The sequence below is a fragment of the Papilio polytes genome, unplaced genomic scaffold (assembly GCF_000836215.1).
Source record: "Papilio polytes unplaced genomic scaffold, Ppol_1.0 DF823969.1, whole genome shotgun sequence".
Classification (NCBI taxonomy): Eukaryota; Metazoa; Arthropoda; class Insecta; order Lepidoptera; family Papilionidae; genus Papilio; species Papilio polytes.
The window spans coordinates 143262-168669 of record NW_013525235.1 but is presented as its reverse complement, the minus strand read 5'-3'; the positions used below and the strand labels follow the sequence as shown (position 1 = coordinate 168669).

Below are 25408 nucleotides of genomic sequence, written 5' to 3'. Positions count from 1 at the left end.
TTTAAAAAATCATTATTTAAAAATATGCTGTAATTACTGAGACCTTAGCAACAAAGAAGTGTGCGTTTACGCTTTATTATAATACTAGCTGTTCTCATGGGACTTTATCCGCGTAAAATTATGAAAATTTTATTATATTGTTTACATGTGTCAAATTTCAATTACAAATATCAAAATGACATGACATGATGACAAACCATGGCAACCTTGCTTTCTTGATGTTGGTAGCAACTTATAGTCTCTTTCCCACTTTAGGGTTTTTTTTCCAAAATATTTCCCCCTAAGTTTCATCATCATCATCTCCCCTGCCTTATCCTACTCCCGTAGGGTCGGCGCACCGGGTTTTCGTCCTCCAAAGCATTCTATCATCCGTCATCTCAGTCATCACTCCCTTCTTGATCATGTCACCTTTCACGCAATCCATCCATTTCCCCCTAAGTTTAATGGCGCCAAAAAATATAGCCTAAAGCGTGACGTAAGTGTAGGATTTTATTAAAAAAATATGCTGTAATTGCTGACATCTTAGGCAACAACGAAGTTTGTGTTTACGCTTTATTATAAGATAGATAGATAAGTATAGATAGTATAGAAGAATAGATAAAAACTGCCTTATTTTTGAATGTAAACTCTATAAAGATGAATGGTTTGTGACATGATTTAACCTTTGTCCTTTAATATTAAATTACCTTTTTTTACTTTAAAAGGCTTGTTAGTGGCCAGTATGCCTCTTTAGCAAAAAGCATACTTGTCTACCAAAGAGATCGAATACCTGATTCTACACTCAACACTTAGCATACTAGGATACCACGACCACATAAGATTGGTAACATAACATCGATTATTCTCACCATTATGTAGTCCAGCGTTTAATAATCTACTGAAGATAACATTACAAGACGCATCTTCATAACTTGAAGTGACGCATATTGTGCATAAGACAATAGAGTTCATTCACATGGATACTCACACAAGCACCGCAAACTTCGTTACATATATTCTGTGTTTGTCAGTACAAATATCTTAATAGAAATAGACACAAAGTAAATTTATATAAATATGCATATTGCATATCAATTTAATTATTCCTACATAACTAAGTTTTCATTTGTATTAAGACAATTCTACGATGTGGCTTCGTTCGTGTGGCATATTCTTATAGGCACCAAAATCTACAATCAAATTATCGAATTTTATTCGTAAGTGCGCTCATCTCTTTCGGATTGATTTAAGAGATTTAATTAATCTCATCATAATGATATTATATCTATAAGGTCGAAATTGTATTATCCTGTAATTTAATCTCATTATTGTCGCATCAGGATCGTCGAAGCGTTACGTAAGGCCATGGACAAGTCACGCGTCGACGCGTGGGAAAGGAGTCCTTCGAGGATTCGAATGTCCCTCCTAACTTATATATACTTTTATATGAAGTTAAATGTACAGTCAGCTGCATAAATGTATAAGTAAAAAAGCTTTTGAAACGCGTATACATCTTCGGTTTTAAAAAATATGCTTTCAACCAAAATAAACGTTATTTACGAATAAATGCAAACATTAATTTTGAACCCGAAGACGTATACTAAGGTTTTTTAAATGCAAAATATTTGTGCAGTTGACTGTACTTTGGCCTATATTTAGCATTAGAGAAATTGCGAATTAACTTTTTGTAATTTACGTTGATATAGATATAAAAATACTGAACTAAAGAACCTTGTGAACGAACCTCGGCGTGTAAATATATCAGAATTACCGAGTTATTATTTAAAACACTTTACTTATACGATGTTTTACATATATATGTAAAACCAAAACAATCAGGTAAACAAACCGGATAACTAATCGAAAACTTCCCGCCATTGTGCCTACGAAGCGAAGCGGAAAAGTTACATATTGTATATCAATAATACCGCTAAACAAAACACCTATTTTATATAATTACTGTTAATATTTTATAATTACTGTTAATTTGTTTTTTAAACCGAATTCTTTCAAACCAGTAGCAGTGGCACGCAGCTGGCAGCAGTGGACAGACAACGAAAAGAAAAAAATAACACCATTTGAAAGATTTTATAAAAAAAAAAACATACAGACGTATTGACCACTTCTTTTGGGAAGTTGGTCAAAAAAAATCATATTTTGAGCTATTACGTTATTACCAAAAATTGACAAATTTTAAACTAGACCATTTCGTATTTCGTATGTTTGTTTTCGACAGAAAAAATATATGGAATGTATTAAACACCTGTTCCATTTATTTATTGAATAAATTTAAATTAATTATGACAAAACACTCAAATAGATATGAAATATGTATTCAATTATTAAAATATTGCAACATATTGTGGTTTTAACATAGATTTAATTGTCTATAGTATCTTTCTATTGTTATATGTCGTCTTTGTTTTATTTGATATCTCTCAAAAATTATAATGGTGGGTTTGGGCAGCAGTACATATTGACACATACTAAGGAATACAAAATTATTATACAAGCTGTTGCCCGCGATTACTCACAGAGACATTACCTTTCTAACACAGAATTTTTAAAACCAGCCCAGTAGTTTTTGTGTTATTTCAATATATATAAAAATACAAATCTCTTTAAAATAATATAGATATTATATAGATTAATAAAACAATCACCACAGTGGTTTATAAATAAATTCAATATTAACTTTATAGGGAATACATTTGTATTTTGTGTTACTAAACTCAAAAACTACTGGACTGATTTAAAAAATTCTTTGACCGATGGAAAGGTACATTATCTCTGAGTAACAAACTAAATTTAATTGGTAACATGCAGACAAAGTTGTGGGTTAAAACTAATGTTAGAATAAACTCACCTCTTTATCAGCAATTCTTAAATCTTCCAAACTCTTACTGCAGTTCTCCTTAAATCTCCAACTGCTTAAAGTTCCATATTCATTCTTTTTAATCTGTACATCACAATCTCCGATATAAGGCTCATCATATATAGGTTCCTCATCTACAGGATAACTTAATTTATTTCTATAATCAGATTTAAGATAACTTATAAAATTACATTGATTCTCTTTCTCTTCAACGAGATCGTTACATTTGCAGCTCAAATAACATTTAAAACCATCACTTGAATGGCATTTACCGCATTCATTTGTTTTATCAAAAGTGGTAAGATGAGGTTTGCTGTCATTACCAGTGTCAGGATTAAAGTGTGCAGAATCACGATTTATAGAACCTGTACTCAATCTAGTGTATGGCAAGCTTAATGTTGAATGGTTATTCACTATGGCACAGTTTAATGAAGTGAAACAATTTATAGGGTTAAGAATATGTTGATTGGCAATTAGTGACCGTTGTGCAATATCAAGGACTTCTGTACATAAGTAATGTATCTCCTTAGGTTTTGTTTTACTCAAATCCGCCTCGGCTACATCATAAATATGTTTGTTGGAATGATTTTGTGCTTCCTTTCTCTGTAATGCTTTCTCGAGTTTTTCTATCATCTTTTTTGTATCTTTCCTCTGCTTTTCAGGAGATTCAGGTTGAGGTACCGGGGTAGCTTCAGGAATGGGAGCTGTGAATATGCGAGGTGGTTTCTTAGGTGGAGGACCTGCAGGTAATGGTTGTTTCAGAGCCTTTTTAAGGGTGTCGGTTAAAACTAAATGAGGGTTCTTACGTTCCAGTTTCATTGTCTCACTGGATGCACAAAGATCATTCATTAATTCCAAATTTGTTTGATCATCAACATTGATAACCGCATTTTCAGTTTCATTAGTGTTTTTTTCTATTTCTGGCACATTACGTGTTTGAGTTATATCAGGTTTCTCATAATGAGACATGAGTTGTTTGATTTTACTGCATTTTTCCTCCTCCAAATTTTCAGTTTCAGAACTAACACCACTGTCTGTCATAGCATCCTGTTTATCAACCTCTTTCTTTTTAATAACTTTAGCGTACTGATCCAAAATGTGCTTTGGCACTTGAGAATCAGGTATTGAATTGCCGTCAGTTCTAACCATTTTAATTTCACCGACAAATATTTCATTGTTGACTTTGAAATTTTCTTTTTTCATTTGATCTTCCAACAAATTCCCGAGACGTCTCAATCTATCTTTACTAAGTTTCTTATCACCCATTTTTAATGTGAAATCTCCAGATTCTGACCTACCGTTGCAACTCCCATGCCTTTTGGGTGTGTCATTGATTTTCTGGCTCCTGTCACAACGGAATGCGTGACTTCTGTGGAGTTTCTTCCCAGGATCACTAGTTTGGCGAGATAATAATTTCTTCGTATCACCAGCGGTCCTTTTCACTTCACCGTACAAATAGCTGTGGTTAGGTTTAGGCGATATATCGTCACTAGAGTCTGAATCAGCGCAATTGCTTTTTTCCTTAAACGATATTTCATTTCGCTCAATTATGTTTCCTTTGAAAATATTTTCACTGTCTACCTCGCTGACCTTACTTTGTATACACAGCTGTTTTGGAACGATTCGTTTCCGAACAACCGGCACGTTTTCGACGTTCAAATTTTCAAATTTACTTTTTATCGCTTGCACTCTGTTGGACGATATCATTATTTTAGATTAACGAACATGTTTAGGCACAATTTTACTACGGGTTCAATAATAAACACGCAATTCGTGTCAATCCTTATCACAGTTATTCGATGACTTACACAAAGACACCTCAACAAGTGAACATGTTTATATTTCGGTAAAAGAAAATTAATTACACTGTCGTTTATTTCAAAAATTAACACAAAACATGCACTGATATAGACACTTCGACTGACCGCGTTACACACCTGTTTAACGTTTCTTTTTTTATTATTTATACAAGTAATAAAAACAGACAAAAGTTCAATTCCTGTTGAATTTAAACCAATCGACTGGTTAAGTTAACCGTGCAAAGTTGCAACACCTGCGTCCGTACCACGGTGGATTGTTATTTTCTCGGCTACGATATTTTGAAACACGAACACGAATCACTTGACAGAAAGTTTACATAAACAAGTTTTCCGCTCGACTCTGTCAAGCTCATGATAGACAAAGAGAGCAGAATAGTGATACCATACTAAAAATAACAATTGCTACCGATTTCTTTTAAAATGGTAACTTTTAAATGGTAAAATTAAATTATTATTTGAAGTAATTCCTTTTAATTAGAAATGGCGCTAATAATAAAAGACTAAATTTAATTGCACTTGAAAACTTTACTTTTTATTTATTCATGTGATCATTTACTGATGGACATAAGCTTTCACTGTTCGCCTAAGTCGAAGCCAAAATCAAATAAAACAACTATACTGGGATATAATTTATTAGAATTAACAAATTCGTTACATTTTTCAAATGTACTATTCATTCAACTTAACAACTATTGGAATAACGCTTACTTTTGAATAACAACAGTAACAATTCTCAGAACTTATGTAAGTGACATAAGTTCTGAGAATTGTTACTTGTCTTTAGATAAGTCATTACGTTAAAAAGGGTTTTTATGAAAAGCTCTACAACCAGAGTATTATTACGGATTCACGTTTAATTAATATCCAGTAATGATCATGCCTTTTTCAACTTGATCGGCCTTTTCCTTGCCAGTCAGCATTTCGATCAGTTTCAGCCCAAACCAGTAAGCTGTACCAGGACCCTAAATAAAAAGAAAAATTAAAGATTAGCAAAACTAAAAATGTTGTGATTTTTATTTACGGTTAAATTACTTTATAACTAGCAACACTTACTCTGCTGGTGACAATGTTGTCATCAACAACAACCCTTTCTCCCTCAACATATGTATAATCTCCAGTAATTTTATCTTTAGTTGTAGGGTATGAAGTTAATTTCTTTCCTTTAGCAACACCATGTGCTACAAATGCTGTTGGAGCTGTGAAAAAAAAACAATTAACTGCTGTATTGAAATCTTTAAGTTTTTTTACAATCTTATTTTCCTTTAAAACTAAGCCTAATATCTGAGTCATATCTTAGTGTGGAAGCAAAAGATCTTTACTTATTTTATTCCCTTTAACTTTTTAGATTTGAGACAAAAATAACATCTATTCTAAGGAAGAGTTATCATCACCAGCTCACTATATGTCCCCTAGGAGGGGCTCGGAGCCTACCCTAAATTAGGGTGATTAGGCTATAGTCAACCACGCTGGCACAGTGCGAGTTGGTCGACTTCACAAATATCTTTGAATTTCTTCGACGATATGTGCAGGTTGCATCACGATGTTTTCCTTTACCGTAAGAACGTCGGGTAAATTATGTACATATGAAAATTCCAAAAATCGAAAATCACATTGGTACAAGGCGGGATTCGAACCCAAAACCTGTAGATTACAAGTCAAGTGCTTAAACCACTGAGCCACCGACACTCCGAAGGAAGAGTTAACTCCAATAAATTAAACTGACAATAGAATTTTGTGTAATCTCTTTCTTTGTTCTTTATCATAATTCAATAATGTTTTATACATACCAGCACAAATGGCAGCTACAATCTTGCCATTTTTCTCATGATCCTTCAGAAGAGTACCAACAACACTAGACTTGGAAAGACGATCAGATCCCTCCAAACCTCCAGGAAGTATCACCTAAAATATATATATTTTTTTCATAACATAAGATGGCAAACGAGCAAGCGGCCGCCTGAATCTGCCAAAATGGCGAAGCGACCGCTGCCCATAGACATCTGCAATTGCAGATGCGTCGCCTACCCTAATCCGATGGAGGAGTAGACGCACATAAAGAGGATATTTCCTCTTCCTATGCATCTCCTCCATCGTCAAATCCACTTCCCCTTCCCATCCTCTCATAAGAAAAGGGTGGTAAGGAGAAAGGGACTTAAATTAGGCCTCCGGCACCACACTCATCAGACGAAACACGGCATTGGTTCCATTTCACGCCTGTATTCTGTGTGGTCGTGGTATTACACCGGGCGTGCCGGCCCATTCGTGCTAAGATGTTAAAGCGGGCACTACCACTGTTAAAAATTTAATTTAATTTAATACTTGAAGCCTAACCAAGAGCTTAGGAATCCAAGCCTTGGGATGCCAACCAGCTTTGGTATTGTATTTAATTCTTTTCTAATATGCTCAAAAAATATAAGCTTTATTTTTACAAAATGATCTGTTTTTTTATATTCCCGGTCAAGCTAGAGATAAGACTAACATAATTAAAATCATTGAAAGAATTTTTCTTTATAAGTGACGAAAAAAAACCTTACCGCATCAAACTGAGGGTTCTCAGCCAATGCATCAGATAATGATTTATCTGGTACAAGAGTGATTTGACGCGAGCACAAAACAGGTGCATTACTGTCCAAACCTGCCAATGTTACTGTTACCTGAAATATGAAACAATCTTACTAAAATTAAAAATGCGAATGTTTAGATGGATGGATGTTAGTTTGTAGTGTAAACTGCTGATCTAGAATTTGGCATTGATGTAGAGGATAGTTTGAAGAAACACATAGCCTACTTATACTAATCACTTAAGGTAGTTTATAAAAAGAATATTGATTACAGCTGAAAAATAAGTTTGTATGCATTGGTGGACTTGTGTTACATAATAAATAACACATTTAACTAACTGAATATCATATTAAAAGGATGAAGGAAGCTTATTCTGAACAAAAATAATATCTTAATTAGTAGTCTAAAATAATAATATCGAAATTAGTAGCAAAAATGGGATCATAATTTTTATCAAATACCATATATGTCATTAAATGATAAATATATAACCCACCCCTCCTCTACGAAGCATATCGACGGTAATAACGGTCTCCATCTCTTCTGCGCCCTGCGCTAAGATTACGAGAGCTGATTTAGACATTCTTCCGGTTATATGTAGAGATCTGCAAATTGATAGTAAACCAAATTAAAGTGGTAACTTATTTTAACTGGTTAAGTACGTACTTAAGTACTAATATGTTACTATATTGGATACGTGTAGTCTTGAACTGCGAATAAGCCGGGTTATCTACACATGGACATTATGCAAAACAATTAAAAGCAATTATGATCTGTTGTTTAAATTCACCTGTTATTTTCCAAAGGATCTGTTCTCCACTGGTATTTACTAGTTTTAATCTCAAATTGAGTATTTAATATTCTTGAAAAAGTTGATGTTAATGTCGATCTTTTAAAAATGGAAAACATTGAAATTGACACGAAAATTGACAACAAAGGTCACCCTGTCACTGTCACTGTCACCCATGATAGAATTCAAAGAGGATTCATATAACAGAAAATTAAGACGGAAGTCGAAAAGTTACTTTTATCATTCTATTTATTTTTCTGTTAAAAGCTATAATTCCGGGATTAATTTAGTTGTTACTTTAGCTTCTTTTACGAAATTGATTACTACATCTAGATTTAAAAAACTGAATGAGGTGGGAAAATATCTAACCAGACTTATGCCATGCGTAGTTTTTGTGATAAACATAATCATAAATTCTTAACAAAAATTAACTCTAGAACTAGTCTTGTCCTTATTCAAAATTAACGTTTGTTAAATAGGAAAAGGAAGTGCCTCATATATTTAGTCTGCTAATAAAAACCATCAACAACAGTGCAACCGACAGATGTTCGTTGACGGCTTTTCTGTTTTGTCTATGAACAGCTTCCTTTCCATACATAACGTCAGTGAAACAAAAAAAAACTGTTCTTTTTGTTTTATTAATTTTATGATTAAACTTGACCTTTTGATTGTGAATCATGTAATTTTATAGTTTCTAGTCTAGTCGTAGTTTTTTTCTTGCATTTTATGTGTTACTTTTGTGTTAGTTTAGTGTGTAAATATTGCAGTGAGGTTAGAAGCTGGTCATTTTTTTATCACTAACTGATTTTTTTATACTGAGTTAATTAAGTTAATTCAGAGAATAACATGGATTTTGTTAAAAGAGAAGATCCGAATGTACTCGATGAAGAAAGTTACAAAGTTTATATAGACAGTGTAAGTATTTTGCAAAGTTTCGTTGGAAAATTTTGTAATATTTTTTTTAAATGTAAATGTTAAGTGATGTACTATCTTAGTTTTTAAAAGCAGTTAAAGTGAAGATTTATTTTCTTAATATTCCTTACAATATTAAACCCTCCATCTTATTAGATAAGTTATTGTTATCTGTAAGATTATATTTTAATTCAAATAGAATAAATGATATTAGAAATATGTAATAAGAGATACTAAAAACTTTTAATCAATTTTTTCGGACATTTTGTCCACATTTAGAGCATATTAAAAAAACAAATTGCAGTTAGAGATATAATGATTAACTTTAAAGTTAATCTCTTTCACATAAGTAAAGTATTTAAATAAATTATAAGTATCTCTACTGTAAGTCAAACAATAACTGCTAAAAGATAAGGTAATCATAACTATTCTCAAATTTAAACATTGAAGAACAATGCAATTTATTGCAAGGTCTTTACAAAACTAAGGTAAGAACACATTTCAAGACATCTTTATTACAGTGGGAACTTAGGATTGAGTGAGATGTCTTTTAGTTGGGAGATATAAAAGCAAATATACTTCTGTCAATTTTTTTACAACTTGGCTAGTAAACTTTGGTAAATTTAAGCTACAACATGGAATGCCTAGATTTAAAGAATATAAAATTTGGTACAAAGTATACTTAATTTTTACTCCTCAATGTTTTTTTAAATATCATGAAATACACATGGATTAAAAAACGGAAGTATTTATAAAATATAGCTTATGCAATAATTTTAAGAAAAATAGTTTATCTTAACAATGATTTGCATTTTTTGTCACTTGATAATTTAATATATGGTGAAATATTTAAAATTAATTTATCTCTTACTTTCATTACTATTCAAATTTATTAATTTAGATGTTAAAAAAGAATAATAAAAGATAGGTTTTTTTTTTATTAAAAGTTGGCAAATGAACAAAACCCATAAACATCTGAATGTTTTTCCTACCTTCAACCAATGGAGAAGGGGACACACAGAATAAGGACATTTCTGCTAACTATGCATCCAATTCTCTGTCAAATCCACTTCCCCTCTGATTTCATTATAATAACAGGATATGAAGGGAAAGGGAAAATATGTGTTTTCCTAAAATGAAAACTTTGAAGTATAGTGATTCTTAAATTATATAGAACTATTTCCATGTTCCATACTACAAGAATTGCTTTGATGTAAGAGAATAAACAAGTTTTATTATTTCAGTTTCAGAAAACACATCAAGTCGATGTATCCGATTACCACACACCAATATCTATTGAACAGCTGCATCAGGCAATGCAGTCGTCTCTCAACGCAAGTGTCGTCCATAACTTCCAGCTCTCACCACGACAAATGTCTACCCTCATGTTAAAATCCAACCATTTAAGTAGAAGCTTGAACTTCACCGATCTACCGTCCCATTTGCCGAGAAACCTAACCTCTGATATGGATCTGGTACATAACCTAGCCAACGATTTGCCACATAACCGACACGATGATTTACTCAACGGTAATCTAGCACGAAACCTTGAAATGAGAAGTCTGAACGATTTAGAATTACAAGCGAGTTTAACACAAACTTTAGTCCAAAATATAAACGAACAGGAACTAGCAAGGAATATGAGTATAGAGATGAATAGAATCAACGATGTTTTACCTCAAAATATTAGTAGAAGTGAACAGATTCCTCATGATTTGGGACACGAAATAGACTTGTCACACCATTTGAATAGACAAAACATTGAACAGGATGTATTAATGAGTCAGGATGGGAGACGAACACCGTTAATACAATCGGTCCAAGATGGGCATATACTTGAACAAAATTTGGTCCAAAGGTTGGAACAAAATTTAAACCAAAGGTTGGATCAAACGTTGGGACACAGAATAGAACATAAGATGGAGTTAAATGTCCATGAAAGTAACCAACGACATGAACAAGAACATTTGTTACCAATGCCGTTTCATATTAAATCTGAACAAGAGGACGATGGTTATTTTTACGAAAGTATTAACCATGGTATTAATAATGCAATAAATGGTAAGTTTTTTTTTATAATATAAGATGGCAAACGAGCAAGCGGCCACCTCAACCCACCGAAATGGAAAGCGACCGTTGCCCATAAACATCCGCAATTGTAGATGCGTTTCCTATCCTTAATTGACGGAGGAGGAGACGCACACAAAGAGGACATTTCCCCTTCCTATGCGTCTCCTCCACCGTCAAATCCACTTTTCCATCCCATCCTTTCCTCTTAAGAAAAGGGTGGAAAGGGAAAGGGACTAAAATTAGGCCTCCGGCACCACACTCATCAGTCGAAACGCGGAATTACTTCTACTTCACGCCTGTTTTCTGTGTGGTCGTGGTATTACACCGGGGCGAGCCGGCCAATTCGTGCGAAGATGTTAAAGCGGGCTCTACCACTGTTAAAGCTAAGTTGTAGCAAATTAAAGGAAATCGTGAATTTTCTATCTTATTAATGTTATAAATTTGAAAATTTAGATGTATGGATGTTTCTTAGAGTTTATAGCTTAAACTGCTGAATGGATCTTGATGAAATTTGACATAGAGAATAAACTAGAAGACACAGACACATAGACACTTTTCTTATTTTTTCAATTAGGATTTTATTACCATATGGACAGTCAGGGGAAAAAGCTAATTCAAATAATCTTGCCTCTTTATTTGAATTAGCTTTACTTTAAAAAATAATTATTTTTCAGTAATAAATATAGCCTATGTTACTTGGTGATGTATTTTTGTTTTTAAATTCCGCGCCGTCGGAGTCGCGGGCAAAAGCGTATTAGCATAACTGTATAAAATTTACATCCGCGTCGATTTAGTGAATAACATTGCAATTAGTGATTATTATAATGACATAAATTATTCCTAAAAACTGCATTATATGACCGTGCTCAGCTAACGTTTGTCCCATGAATATTTATTTGATACTGGTGAGAAAGGTCAGTAGCGGACTGGTTCCTTATATCACTCGATAGCCAAATGATCCAACTATCTATCTATACTAATGTTATAAAATGGAAAAATTTGTTTTTTGTATGTATTCGATTCATTTAAAAACTACTAGATTAAAATTTACTCGATTTTAAAAATTCTCTCACCGTTAGAAAGAAGAAAGGTAGTTTATCTGTGGGTAGCATAGGCTATATTTTTTAATTTTAAGTAGACGAACTCGCGTACATCAGCTAGTATATTATAAAGAGAAAAGATTTGTATTTTTGTATGTATTGAAATAACTAAAAAAATACTGAGTCGATTTAAATATTTTTTTCATCGTTAAAAACTGCGTTTTCACTAAGTGAGATAGGCATTTTTTACTATTTTATAATTCCAATGGACGAAGTCGCGAGCCACAGCTAGTTCTAATATACTGCACTTTTTCACACGTTTTTTTTTTTTTCATCGCTTTATGTTAATACGAAAAACCAGTCGAAGAAATGTCATTGATGTAACTTTATTTAAATCTATGTATGCACTTTTAAATATCAGATATATTCATATTGAATATATTGCATCTAAACATAGCTAGTAAATTGATTATTTAACCTTCATCTGACCAGATTTTTGTTGCTTTAGTATTCGGAATCTTGAATTATCTATATCAAACAAAACTAAATGCATTTTAAAATGTTGTGCAAGAATTTCCTTATATAGTGTTCAAAACATTGAATTTGATTTTATTTTCAGGTCATATTTCCCTGCATCCAGAACATACGGCTAACGCGACACTACCACAAGAACATGCCTACACAATATATAACAATCATTTACCCATTTCCGCGTTAAATTCAATAGACCATTTATACTCTCGTCAACAAAATTATGTACAAAATTACGCAGCCAACGTTAGTAGGGACAACCCACAAAATCTAGTCGTTCACAGACAATTTAATAACAGCCCTTATCCTGAAGAGTATAAAAAATCTATCGAAGATGGCGATATTGGCGGGAAAATTGACAGCTCCAAAAGTGAAGAACCAAAAGAAAATCTAAAACCCACAGATCAAAATAAAATGTTTTATACAGATTATCAAAATTCATATACAAATAATACAGAGAAAAACGAAAACGAACCGAATTCTAATAAATTATTCGACGAAGTTTCAATGAATATAAAAGGAGAGTATGTCTGTTTTAAATGTAACGAAGTGTTCCCATGCAAGCGTGGTTTGAGACAGCACGTCAAAACGTGCGTAGAGAACGGTGAAATGAACGAATTGGTTGAAAAATTAGGTAAATTCTGTTGCACGCAATGTTCCTATCGGTGTCAATCGCCCGCCATTTTGAAAATACACGAACGCACGCATACAGGTGAAAAACCATACTCCTGTACTTTCTGCGATTACAAATCCGGTCAAAAGAACAACGTTGCTAAACATATCTTAGTACACATGAAAGAGAAACCATTCAGATGTCAATATTGTGATTATAGATGTGCCCAGAAGAACAATCTAGTAGTCCACGAGCGAACCCACACAGGTTATAAACCGTTCGCTTGCCCTTACTGTGATTACAGAACGGTTCAGAAACCTAATCTAGTGAAACATATGTATTTACACACAGATCAGAAACCATTCAGTTGTGATATGTGCAGTTATCGTTGTGTACAGAAAACTAACCTCACTAAACACAAACAGCGACATATGAATGATAAGGAAGGTGATAAAATAGAGATCAAGGGTCAAGTGAAGCCGTACAGACCGAGACAGAAGTCTGTCAAGTGTCCGCACTGCTCGTACAGATGTGTACAGAAGTCCAGTTTAGAGAAGCATTTACAATTCAAACATAATGAATTAAATATTGAATTTGTGTCCGAATATAAGCAAAGTGTTAATCAAAAGTGTGACGATATCTGTGATGATACGATACAAAATTTAAGTGTTAAAAAAGATGATCCCGTTTACGTTGATAATGTGTGTCAGGACAAAGCAATGGAGCCATTGAAAATTCAGTCATAGTGTTAAGTTTTAAGTGGGATTTTGTACATACTAGGTAAGTTGGATATGCATGTAAGTCCAAGATTTCTCAATTTGTATAGTAGGTTATACAATCGTTCAAATGTTTGTAAGTTTTAATATAGGGGCATGTCATTTAATTGTAATAGTTGGCATGTATTGATCCTGTCTCTTACATTCTCTTTGAATAGAGACCACAATGTGATGATGCAATTGACAGCAGAATTTCAGCTGAATTAATTAACACTGGCGAGTTCTGTGCCATCAAAACTTTACCAATTAGTAGTGCTGGCGCTATTAAAAGGTTTTAAAAGATTTCTAAGCTTGTTAAACTGATTTTACAAAAACATCTAATTTAAAAACTGATTCCAAGATATAAATAATAAAAAAAGCATGCAGACAAATTAAGAACATCTACCTTTTTGGTAGTCTGTTAAAAAAATAAAAAAGGTATATAATGTTTCGTTTACTCATGTTTTTAGTATATTAAAACTGAACATTTAATTTTTATATTTCTTTAATGAAAATACTCATGTTCCAACGAAAAAAAAAATATTTAAAAAGGAGAAACTTTTGTTTGTCTTTTTTGATTCTTAAATGTCAAAATGGTATGAGATTGCATTTTTAATCTGTAACTATTGTTGCCATATACAAAAACATCGAAAATGTTGCCTTATATGACATGCCAAATTATTTTTATTGTGATATAGATTATGATATGTGCTCTCTTGATTCCTATGAATTTTATGTGATTTTTAATAGCATCTTTTGCTGTTATATAAGTTTCGTGGTTATCGGTTTGTGTAGAGGGCGCTAGTGTAAGATTTTGTTACTCCTAGGAAAAACCAGATGGGCGAAATTGGTTAAAATATCATCATAACTGCCTTATCCTACTCCCGTAGAGTCAGCAAAAATTGGTAATACACGCGGTTATTTTATAAGTCAATTTTTTTTATTTATACAAGAAAGCATTAAAAAGGAAAATAATTTGAATTTTTTGCCAAATAACTCAATTATCTATTTTTTTTACTAATTAGCACTAAAATCCATTAATTTCAAGTATATTTTGTAGTTACAAACACTTTTTACTCTACTTTATTTATGCTCTTTGACATTTGATGTGCAGTCAAAGAATTTATTTCACTACCCACTATATTGAATCAAGTAAATTGTTAGTAAGGGCTAAAGTTAGCTTTTATATATGTTACCATAATAGGAAGGAAGTAAATAATTTTTTTATATACTAGGTTTTTAATTCGCCACTCATCTGGTTTTTCTTATGAACTGATAAAAGAAATTGTGTTGTGAAATATTTTAAGTAAAAAAGAAATGAAGTGGTTCTTAAATAAATTTGCTTTTAAGGTTTTTTTTAATGTTTTTGCTTTGATTGTATTTTTCGTTTTATTTTCACTAAATGACGACAGTACACAGAATCAATACAGATATTATAATAAATAAAAATCAATTTACAATGGATCTGTAGATTCAAGAGTTTTTAAATGGTTTTTTATGTGACAATAATTAAATTTCTTTGGCGAGTCATTACTGAGTAACATAAGTTAAATTTTGGTTATTGTTGTCATTTTAAGAAATAAAACAAATGCTGTTAATACACAGTGAAATGTGGGAAAGAAAATGCTAAAATTGATTTTTACCATACAATTGTTCATTCCCATATCGTAATAATATCAAGAAATGGTTTATTTTTTAGGAAAACAATTCCATTTTTTATGTTTGAGAATTTGTTACCAAGAGATTTGAGTGTACCTTCGCTTTTTTAATCACAATTATTGTAATATCAAATATTGCGTTTAAGGTTTTTCTAGTGATATTTTTAAGTTAATCAAGTTTTTTTGTATGTTCATTTTGTAATTAAATGCCGCTTACCAAAGTGTTTGTGACTTTTATTCATAGTATTTTAATTTATGATTTTTTAGTTATTGCTATTCATCAACAGATGGCGTTTGATTTTAGAAAAACGTTTCATCAACCTTTGTTAATGAAAAGTGAGAGTGAGTAATTTGGATGTAGATGTATGATAAATAATATTTATTCATAAATTAAAAAGAAAACAATTACACAATGACTATTTTTTACAGTGTTTTTAGTCCATGAAAACTCAAAATATTTTTTCTATTTGTCAATAGATGGCAGTGCACGGCTTAAAGGGAGTTTTTCAGAAATTTTGTGTGACTAAATACTTAAAATCCACACGTTTAAAAACAAATAGGACACAAGCTGAACTATACAGTCATTTTTTTTACTTACTAGTACGTTTTTTTAATGTATTCTATCATTGAGAAATTAAAGCAATAAATATTGCAATAGCTGGTAATCTTTTCACTCGTTGCATCTGAAATTGCTTCACTTAAAATTCACAATATTCGTTATTTTAAAATATCCAATAACGGAGAAGTAAAGCTATCACATAGTTAATAGTTAACTAAATAAAAAAACAAATTGAGTTACTATTTCGAACCTGTCACGTCACAGATTATAAACAGGAACAAAAAACCCGCGAAGTTCGGAAGCGGCGGGAAGCGTTCGGTAACAGAAACAATTACCAGCGGCCAGCCCCGGCTGCGCGCTGATTGACGTGGCCCCCGGCGTTAGCGGACACCATTCTACTATATCTTAGCAGGATAATCCTGGAAGTTGAATTTAATTAATAAAATTCACATACATCGAAAAAAAAAATACATTTCTGAAAATTCTGTAATCCTAATAGGTAGTAAGTACCAGGAAAATCAAAACGTATAGATTTAAAGAACCTTTATCTGTCTTTTTTTTTTTATCGATGGAAATTAAAACATAAAACAAATCATACATTAATCCATCTAAGCTTAGGATCTTTAAAAATCACAGTTTTGCATCTTCCCTTTCTTTATCAAACTCTAACATTATGCAAAAAGTCACATTTAACTTACTTACTGCGTTGGCGCAGCGACCCAAAGTGGGTCTTGGCCTTCGACACGAGAGAGCGCCAGCGTCGTCTGTCCTGCGTTGTCGCCTGCCAGTAGAACGTCTCTAGCTCGCGCAGGTCCAGCTCTACGGCGTCTCGCCAGCGGTATCTGGGCCGGCCGACGGGTCGGCGGCCTATCGGTATTCCGAGATACGCTTTTTTGGCTCCACGATCCTCCCCCATTCTCATCAGGTGGCCCAGCCAGGGAAGTCTCTGGGCTTTGACTTCGCTGACTGGGCCTATGATGTTTGGCTCCCCCACCAGCCTTTCTATTTCCAGTCACATTTAAGATCAAACTATTTTTACAATGTCCTGATTTTTTCCAAAACACCTGGCAACACTAGGATCGCCTCAGGCGCGGTCAGGAACACTCAGTCCTAATTTGAATTACCGGAGAATTTGATTTGTTCGTTACTGGCAGCACTGGATTGACGTTCGGATATTTTTACTGTTTATTTGATATATTCATATGGTCATTGCTAACATAAGCGTAAATAAAATGTACATGTAATTTAAAAGGATAGATAAAGAAAACACAAACAATATAAGTAAAAATGAAAAACTTTAATAGTCAATTGTTATTTTTATAACTAAAAAGAAACAACTGCCAATACAAGTAAGAATACAGATTATGTCTAAACGATTGTTAAATGTCTTGAAAACTTTTTAAAAAACAGATGAAAGGGAAGAGATAAGATAATGTGGGGTGTGCTGGTGACGTCAGAGCACAATAAAGGAATGTCCCGCGCCCCCCTAGTTGTCTGTTTTTGAATATATCTGCGAATCCGGAATCCGTTTGACAAATTGAACTGATAAAGAATTCGGTATCTGTGGTATATCGCATTTTGATATCTGTTTAATATCATTTTATGAAGTTTCGCATTAATATTGAATTATTAGTAGATAAGTATCGTGGGATAAAAACTTGTTATATGTTTTTTGCATAAATTAACTAGCAATACGATTTCGACATCGCAGAATTAATGAATTCTCGCACACATCAGCGTCCAGTAAAAGTCCCATCATAATCAGTCCAGCAGTTTTTAAAATAACACCGAAAAACCTTGGATTTGCAGACCACAATATGAAAATTAGATTGTCATTATAAGCAACGTAAATGGACAATATTACACATACGTTCTTTACTCAATTTCATAATCACTGAATAAAATCTTTGAACATAGAATTTTAATTCTGATGCAGCTAAAAATAACCTTTAAAAAATTATTACAAAACCAATATTAAATTAAAACTACAAAAAAAAAACTATTGTAATAATTTAAAACATAACGAAGGTTCAGAATTACGAAAAGATAAATATTATTTCAACTTTTTCAATTGCTAATAATTATTATTGGGTTCTTCAAAAAAAATCTCTGCAAATTTTTATATAAATAAACGTTGTTTAATGTGGGAGTAAACAGTTTAATTTGTCCGTACATACAATACTGACCCCTGACTCTGCTTGTTTGCTGAACCACTTTGCCCGGTGTACGGTTACTGATGGATTGTAACGAAATTCAATAGAATAATGCAAGCCAGTGCAAACTATTATAAGTGTATGTGCATGTTGTAATTTTATCTTAGTAGTTAAAATTCGAACATAATCAAAACCTTTTTTTAAATAACTTTACGCACTCTATTTATATACTTTAACATTATCTTTAGCGCATCATCACCAGCTGACGTCCCACTGAGCTCGTAGCCTACCCTAAGTTAGTGACTAAGCACGTCAACCACGCTGGCCCACTACAGGTTGACTTCACACATATCTTTGAATTTCTTCACCGATATGTGCTGGTTCACGATGTTTTCCTTCACCGTAAGGACGTCGGGTAAATTATGTACATATGAAAATTCGAAAATTTCCTTAAAATAGTTCTTATAGAAATAGAAATAGAAATAATTTTATTGAAAAACAAGAGATTAACAATTACAATACAACAATAACAATAACATTACAATAACAGTTATACCAACTAAAAGATAATTACAAATTGTGGTTATTATACGATTAATCTGGTGATGCCCACATTAGGCAATGCCTGTATCGTGGGCACCGAAAACAGCAGGAAAAATCTTTCTTACATCATTACTAAAAACCTACGCTTACAGCGTTTCGGTATTATTTATTTGCTCTCTTGCTTATTAGAGCGTTCGCACATCTGCAACTAAACTATCGCGCTGTTGCGATTGTCGATTGTTACGCAGTCAACTGTTTAGTTTCACAATTAAAAAACGAGTAAAGACTACTAATAAGGAAGGTAAACAGGTAACTGCTCTTAAAATAATAATAATAAACATTTAATCAGTTCTAACACACATTGCAACATAATACACTTGAAGAAAAAAAAGAAAACTAACTATTAACAATCAAAACTAATGACAAGAAAATTGAAGAGAAAAAAAACTAAATATACACATTTTAACAATGCGTTGCGATGCAAAACTGATAGAGCCTTTGTTCAGCAATATGTTTTGTACCCTAGGAGTAAACACGCTGACTAAAAATACTAAGAACAAACTTTAATATACCTAAAATAGTTACAAATAAATAACAATTAGCCAATATCTAATAATATATATATCAATATCTATAAATAATCTAATGGTTTGGTACGGAATACCAATCTTGCGGTCGAGGGTTTGGATCCCTGCAATTCGACTATTGTGAACCATAATAACAAGCCTAGAGCTTAGTTAAAATGGTCAGAAGAAATATTAGTAGATTAATAAAAATCTACTAATATTCTTATTAAAAAAGAACAAAAAAATCCAATGAAAAATGTCGATCGTAAGAAACAAGTTTCAAACGATACAGAATCGTTCTCAGTGGAGGGAATTGTATCAAATGTTCACAAATTGCTTGTCGACATGCGATACCATACATGGATTTAAGAGGAAAAGGCCAGGGACGTATTTGAGTGTTACTTCAATTATTATACGATAAATATTAAATTAATGTTCAATATTACATTGATATAGTAATTAATTCGAGATAGTCTATGTAATTACAATTCTTTTTATACTTAAATATTTTACCTTGTTATATTAAAAGTAGGTACGTAAGCTGAAGAATTTTGAGAAACAGCATTTTTTATGATATTAATGTTCATCATCATCATCCCCCCTGCCTTATCCTACTCCCGTAGGGTCGGCGCACCGGGTTTTCGTCCTCCAAAGCACTCTATCATCCGTCACCTCAGTCATCACTCCCTTTTTTATCATGTCACCTTTCACGCAATCCATCTCTTTCTAGGTCTACCACTACCGACGTACCCTTCCACATTCATAATGTTATTATCGCTATTGAGATTATAAATTCTGACTGCATTTCTGTTAGTTTATATTAATAGGGGACCTATTTTGTAATTTAACAAATAACGTAAAAAATGTATACAGAAGTACTTACTACTCTTAAAGCAGAATAAATTATTCTTACTAACATAAGGATATCTAATTTATTACACAGTAAAGAAACAATATATTTTAAATCAGAAATACATTTGTAATAATCATGTCAATTTATTTTGAACAGTAAATCCATCCCTGTAGTCGATCCTGTAGCCCCATGTTTACACGCTCACTACACAAACTACACGTCGCCTGTCGCCGCGCTATTGATGGCAAACTACGAACTAAGCATTTTGGATATGGCAACTATACTATGAAGAAATTAGTTTGCACATTAGAATAATTTCCCCTTAGTGTAACTTTAGTATGACAAATCTAAATTGACGGTATCCTTTAGTGACTAACTGGACTTCGTCCGCGATTTCGTAAGCCTGGAATTAAAAAAAAAACAAGCAAAAGTGCGTAGTTTACTGTTCTTCCAGACTACAATTCCTTTACATCTACGACCATCATCAAGATCCGTTGAGCAATTTAGGCTACAAACTCAACAAAAATCCATCTAAACTTTCGCATTTATAATATTAGTTTGATTAGTAAGATACATAATTCTGATGAGCTTTGACCAATCTATAGATGGAGTGTTTCTTTCTCTCACTTTTGTGCTTAGAATATAGACTTATTTTAAGGTTATAAATCTATAGCTAGTCTATACAAGTTTGTAAGCATTGTAGTTAAACGATGAATTTTGGCTTCATTTTTTTTGTCTTTATAAAATGTAAAAGAAACCGTCAACGATTTGAAAATGTTCCTTAATAAAATGTAATCATTGTGATATACCATAAACGCTTATAATAACCAGTTTCTAAATATAGCTATTAAAAGATAACCTAAAAATATTTTATTAAAAAAAACAACCTGCCACACAAAAACGTTTAAAGGTAATTCTCACGATAACACGTGAAAATTTGCGACAAATGCCACAGAAATCTCATTTTAAAACGTTCGGATACATTCCATTTAGGATTACGATCAACAAAAAAGACTAAATCCAGAAGGCCAACATGAATAGGCCACACGCAACGTACAAATATCTAAAAACTATAAAAACCTGGCCCCATATAAACATTGCTCTCGTTACCCCTTCTTATTAAAAAAAAAACCTCTCAACTTAACTTTGATTATGGGTTCCGTAACTATTAAAAAACTAAAATTCACGATGTAAGCGAAATATGAATTTATATTTCTATAATAAAAACAAATGCATAAATTAAATAGTTAGACAAAAATATACAAATCTCAGAACTAAGATAACAACTATTTAAAAATAAACATTTTTAAAGTATTTCAAAACATACTGGTTACTAAAATTGCATTGACGGTTTTTATTTGTAAAAAAACGGGCCCCTAAACACCAAATGAACGCGCGAACGCATCCAAAAAGGAACAATAGAGGTTTGACAATCGTTGAAATGGCGGCCTAATTTGACATTAAAAAACGCGCGAATTCAATTGTCGGATAATTTATCGATGTTTTGATAACAAAAAGGAGACGTTTTATTAATGATGTTTTATAAAAATTCATTCTTTCGCATTTGCAGACCATAAATAATGCCGGCATTGGATATTTTCACGCTACAGTTGATTTTAAAGCGGTTAATGTTTACAAATTGTCGATCTCAACGTTGTGAAACTGGTTCCTCTGACGTCTTAATTAAAAATCATTCCACTACATAAAATTCTTGGGAGCGACGTTTTTAATAAATTAATGTTGCATCTACGTGCATATTGTTAACAAAATATTTTAACTGGTATGTCGTTTAAATTTTAAAACAAAACTCAACAATAATGAGGGTCATTATAAAATTATTTAGACATGAATAGTTAAGCCATATTACGCTTTAATGGATAAAAATATAGTGTTGCCTATTACAATAATTAAATCGAAACATATTAAATTAGCGAATGGCGGCATTTCACGGGTCCAATGCTGATACAAAAACGTTTTTATTACATCACAAAACAAACCTCTATTATATTATACATGTATTTTACATATGAACATTCCTCTTGTAATACTCTGTCTATTAAAAAGACTACATCAAAATTCATAACGTAGTTCTAAGCATACATAAGCGACTTTTGTTTTATACTATTGTTATCAATAAAATTAGTACTGCGGATTGGCACAACTCTAGATTATCGGCATAGACGTCCCGTCACTATCTGACAGCTGTCAATGTCATTAGACGTATTAGAATAGCGCGCGATCCTGGCGGGACCAATAGCTCTGAGTATTTAAGTTAATTACGCTAATTAGTCATATTAATGCCCTTTTACTATGATTCTATTAAATTTAGGGAACCTAGACTAATTATATTAGTACAAGAAAAATTCGTAAGAATCAGACCTAAGTATCTTTAACAAAAGTCTTATAGAATAGGGTGTCGATACTTTACGACCGTTTGATACCGCCATATGTGGGGTCGTAACTAACTCGTAGAATGGAAACGCGACAAATAAATCCAATATCTGTTTAATAAATATATCCAAGCATTACACGGGTCATTAGGCGTTGCATTGATTTATTACATATTTTCCTAACCTTGTATAACGAAATAATAGACAATTCTATAACCCTTTATTACATTTTTTATATAATTGTATTTTGCAGACGTAGTACAAATGCCTCATACTATATAAAAAAACTATATTTTGGAGAAAAATAATTTATTAGTTAAGTGTTAAAGAAAAACAACTGTATTCTCATAAAAAATACAATTTTATGACATATTTACTCTAAACTGTCAAAAACCAAATCCACTTAGCTGATTAGAAGATAACTGGCAACTAATATCTATCCATCCAATACGATTTATATTAGTAGGGACTTTAAAATGTCATATCCCTTTTAGAGCGCACACCTTTGACTAAACTATCGCATAACTGTTTAGTCGCGCTTTGATTCCTATGAGTTTATATGTAGGAGCGCACACTACTCGATTTTTAGTTGTGCAAGTAAACGGTTGATTTTGCGAAACAATCGACAATCGCACAACAGTTGTCCGATTGTTTTATCTATAACCGCTATTTGTATGAACAAACCTAGTTAATATTTTCGGCGTACCAAAATAAGAATGCGTCGAATACTGGCCGAAACTAAATTTCTAAACGCCGTTAGCCGCTGTCAGTTGCCCGCGAACTCGTCTATGCTTTGATCGACTTTCCCGCCAATTTAAAATTTCAAAAAAAGGAAATAGTTACAGGGTCCGTTCTACACAGCACTTCTTTATTTCTACTGCATGTCTTAAAAACTCACGCATATCGTCCCTATGAAAACTAAGACAATTTTAATTGAAAAAAAATCCCTACAATTATGAATCGCCACATATAAACATAAATACTCTTTATCTCTGTTTAGCATATAACTCCGTCTCGTTCTAAGAACATATGTTGTGACGCCGCGTGCACGTCACGTGACCACTTGCAAGGATTTTCTATGCATTTGTGCGTTTATTTTATTGGTTTGGCAATAATGCGTTTGATGTGGGGGCATCTCATTGTATTCGTTGGATTTTTAGTTTTATGACCCAACGAGTTGACAACATAACTATTTTTAATTTAGTTCATATTCTGCTTTTGACAGTGTATTTAGAAAGTTTATCCATGCATTATAATCCTATTCTATCTAATCTGCGATGTTTTAAATTTCTTTTACAGATCTGGTATAAATAAAACTCTATTTCCCTTTATAGAAACCCCCTAAGTTTCTTTCAGATCCTTAGAAATGTCACAAATTAGCTCCAAGAGGTCTGCTGGACTTTTGATTTAATTTTCAAGAACCTATCTAGTAAACCATAGAAACTTTAGACAAGAAAACTCTTGGACATATATATTACTCTTCAGTGTATAAATATGAACTATCCTACGGTATAAAATCCCCTAAGGAATAACATTTGTTTACTTAATTCGATAGCTGCGAGTGAAGTCGTAAGTGAGAGCTTGTAATCGGGTCTCGGGGCAATTTGTCGCGCCGCGTGCTCGTGACGTCAGCCGCGTGGGCGACACGCGCGCCACGTGCATCATCTGTGCGCGATCGACCCAGAATCTGACGTTTGATATTTTCGCGCCATATTTTTTTCGTCAAATTAGTTTTCTGCAGATTTATGATATTACTAAATAAAGTCTTGGTATGTGATATAATTTTTTTATTTTTGTTTAAATATAAACACAAAATAATCATTTTTATTTTAGCTTCCTTTGTGTTTTTTTATATTCTCGTACATTCTGGGATCCACGGTCAACAAATCAAAGTCTACACACGGGGCGTGAGGTAAAGGTGCTAAAAACGTTATAAATAAGGTGTACTGCGTGTGACGGAACGTTACTGTGACCATTGTACACTGCATTTTAGGACATTTTTGTTTGTAACGATTTTTTACCATCGTCCGTTTATTTTGGAACACTCCAGAAAATGTTGCGAACATACGAAAAAAAAGTTATTTATAGTTACTATTATTTAGTTTAGCATTAAGATCTTGTTTGATATCCTATTATAAGGCTGATATTTTGAAATAAAATGCATGTAACGGTTTTACTTTTCATTTATTTCCACATAAAATTTATTACACGATATTTAAGGAGTATTGAAGTCTTAAATGAGTTAATTTATATAATTCATACCGTAATATATACATATAGGTTATATACAAACCAATTTTAGATTTACATGTTTGTTACAACGTGTGGTGACACTAATTTTATACTTAACATTTATTCCTAAGTTTTTTGAAATAAGTGATACAGTTTTTTGTATTAAAAACATAAAATGATATGGACATATTTATAACCTAAATGGCTAAAAAGACCTTACGATGCCTGTTGCGATAAAGTCTCTCAGAATTTTAATTTACAATAAAATGACATTTCGAATATCTATTCCCGAAATGTCAACGTATAAAAAAAATCTGTAGGTTACATATCTATGAATATGAGATTTTAGGCAATCAAATCCTTTCAATTTTTTTTTCTATTAAAGCGTCACATCAATGATTCCAATAAAATAGATGGCTGTTAAACATTTTTAATCTATCAAAGTGCAAGATAATTCTTAATTGCCATGATTTGTTTAAAATGTTAAAATTATTTCTCTATACGATG

The 25408-nt window shown here is 32.5% G+C and overlaps 3 protein-coding genes across 3 annotated transcripts in view; 1 reads left to right on the top strand and 2 right to left on the bottom strand.

Moving 5' to 3' along the window:
* The window catches only part of LOC106101641, a 54112-nt gene extending 49093 nt beyond the window's left edge, over positions 1–5019 (bottom strand). The window contains exon 1 of the mRNA XM_013280941.1: positions 2846–5019. Coding sequence (XP_013136395.1) covers positions 2846–4561 — 1716 coding nt within the window. The 5' untranslated portion in view covers positions 4562–5019. The remainder of the gene's footprint in view (positions 1–2845) is intronic.
* A 273-nt stretch (positions 5020–5292) lies between these two features.
* LOC106101642 (protein deglycase DJ-1-like) lies at positions 5293–8187 on the bottom strand. The gene is made up of 6 exons (XM_013280942.1): positions 8027–8187; positions 7733–7841; positions 7209–7328; positions 6462–6576; positions 5728–5870; positions 5293–5636 (listed from the first exon to the last, which is right to left on the bottom strand). The coding sequence occupies exons 1-6, from the start codon at positions 8143–8145 to the stop codon at positions 5532–5534; spliced, it is 711 nt and encodes a 236-aa protein (XP_013136396.1). The 5' UTR covers positions 8146–8187; the 3' UTR covers positions 5293–5531.
* Positions 8188–8618: 431 nt separating this feature from the next.
* Positions 8619–15821, top strand: LOC106101647 (zinc finger protein 701-like). Its single transcript, XM_013280953.1, has 3 exons — positions 8619–8941; positions 10183–10999; positions 12668–15821. Exons 1-3 carry the CDS (start codon positions 8873–8875, stop codon positions 13936–13938), a joined length of 2157 nt encoding a protein of 718 aa, XP_013136407.1. The 5' UTR covers positions 8619–8872; the 3' UTR covers positions 13939–15821.
* Positions 15822–25408: the final 9587 nt, after the last annotated feature.

Coding starts and splice junctions, on each gene's coding strand:
- LOC106101642 (XM_013280942.1), bottom strand. CDS start 8,145: ATGTTTTCCATTTTTAAAAGATCGACATTAACATCAACTTTTTCAAGA. Junction 7,329..7,732: donor ATATGCTTCGTAGAGGAGGG/GTGGGTTATATA, acceptor TTCATATTTCAG/GTAACAGTAACATTGGCAGG. Junction 5,871..6,461: donor TGTAGCTGCCATTTGTGCTG/GTATGTATAAAA, acceptor TTTTTTTCACAG/CTCCAACAGCATTTGTAGCA.
- LOC106101647 (XM_013280953.1), top strand. CDS start 8,873: ATGGATTTTGTTAAAAGAGAAGATCCGAATGTACTCGATGAAGAAAGT. Junction 8,942..10,182: donor ACAAAGTTTATATAGACAGT/GTAAGTATTTTG, acceptor TTATTATTTCAG/TTTCAGAAAACACATCAAGT. Junction 11,000..12,667: donor TATTAATAATGCAATAAATG/GTAAGTTTTTTT, acceptor TTTTATTTTCAG/GTCATATTTCCCTGCATCCA.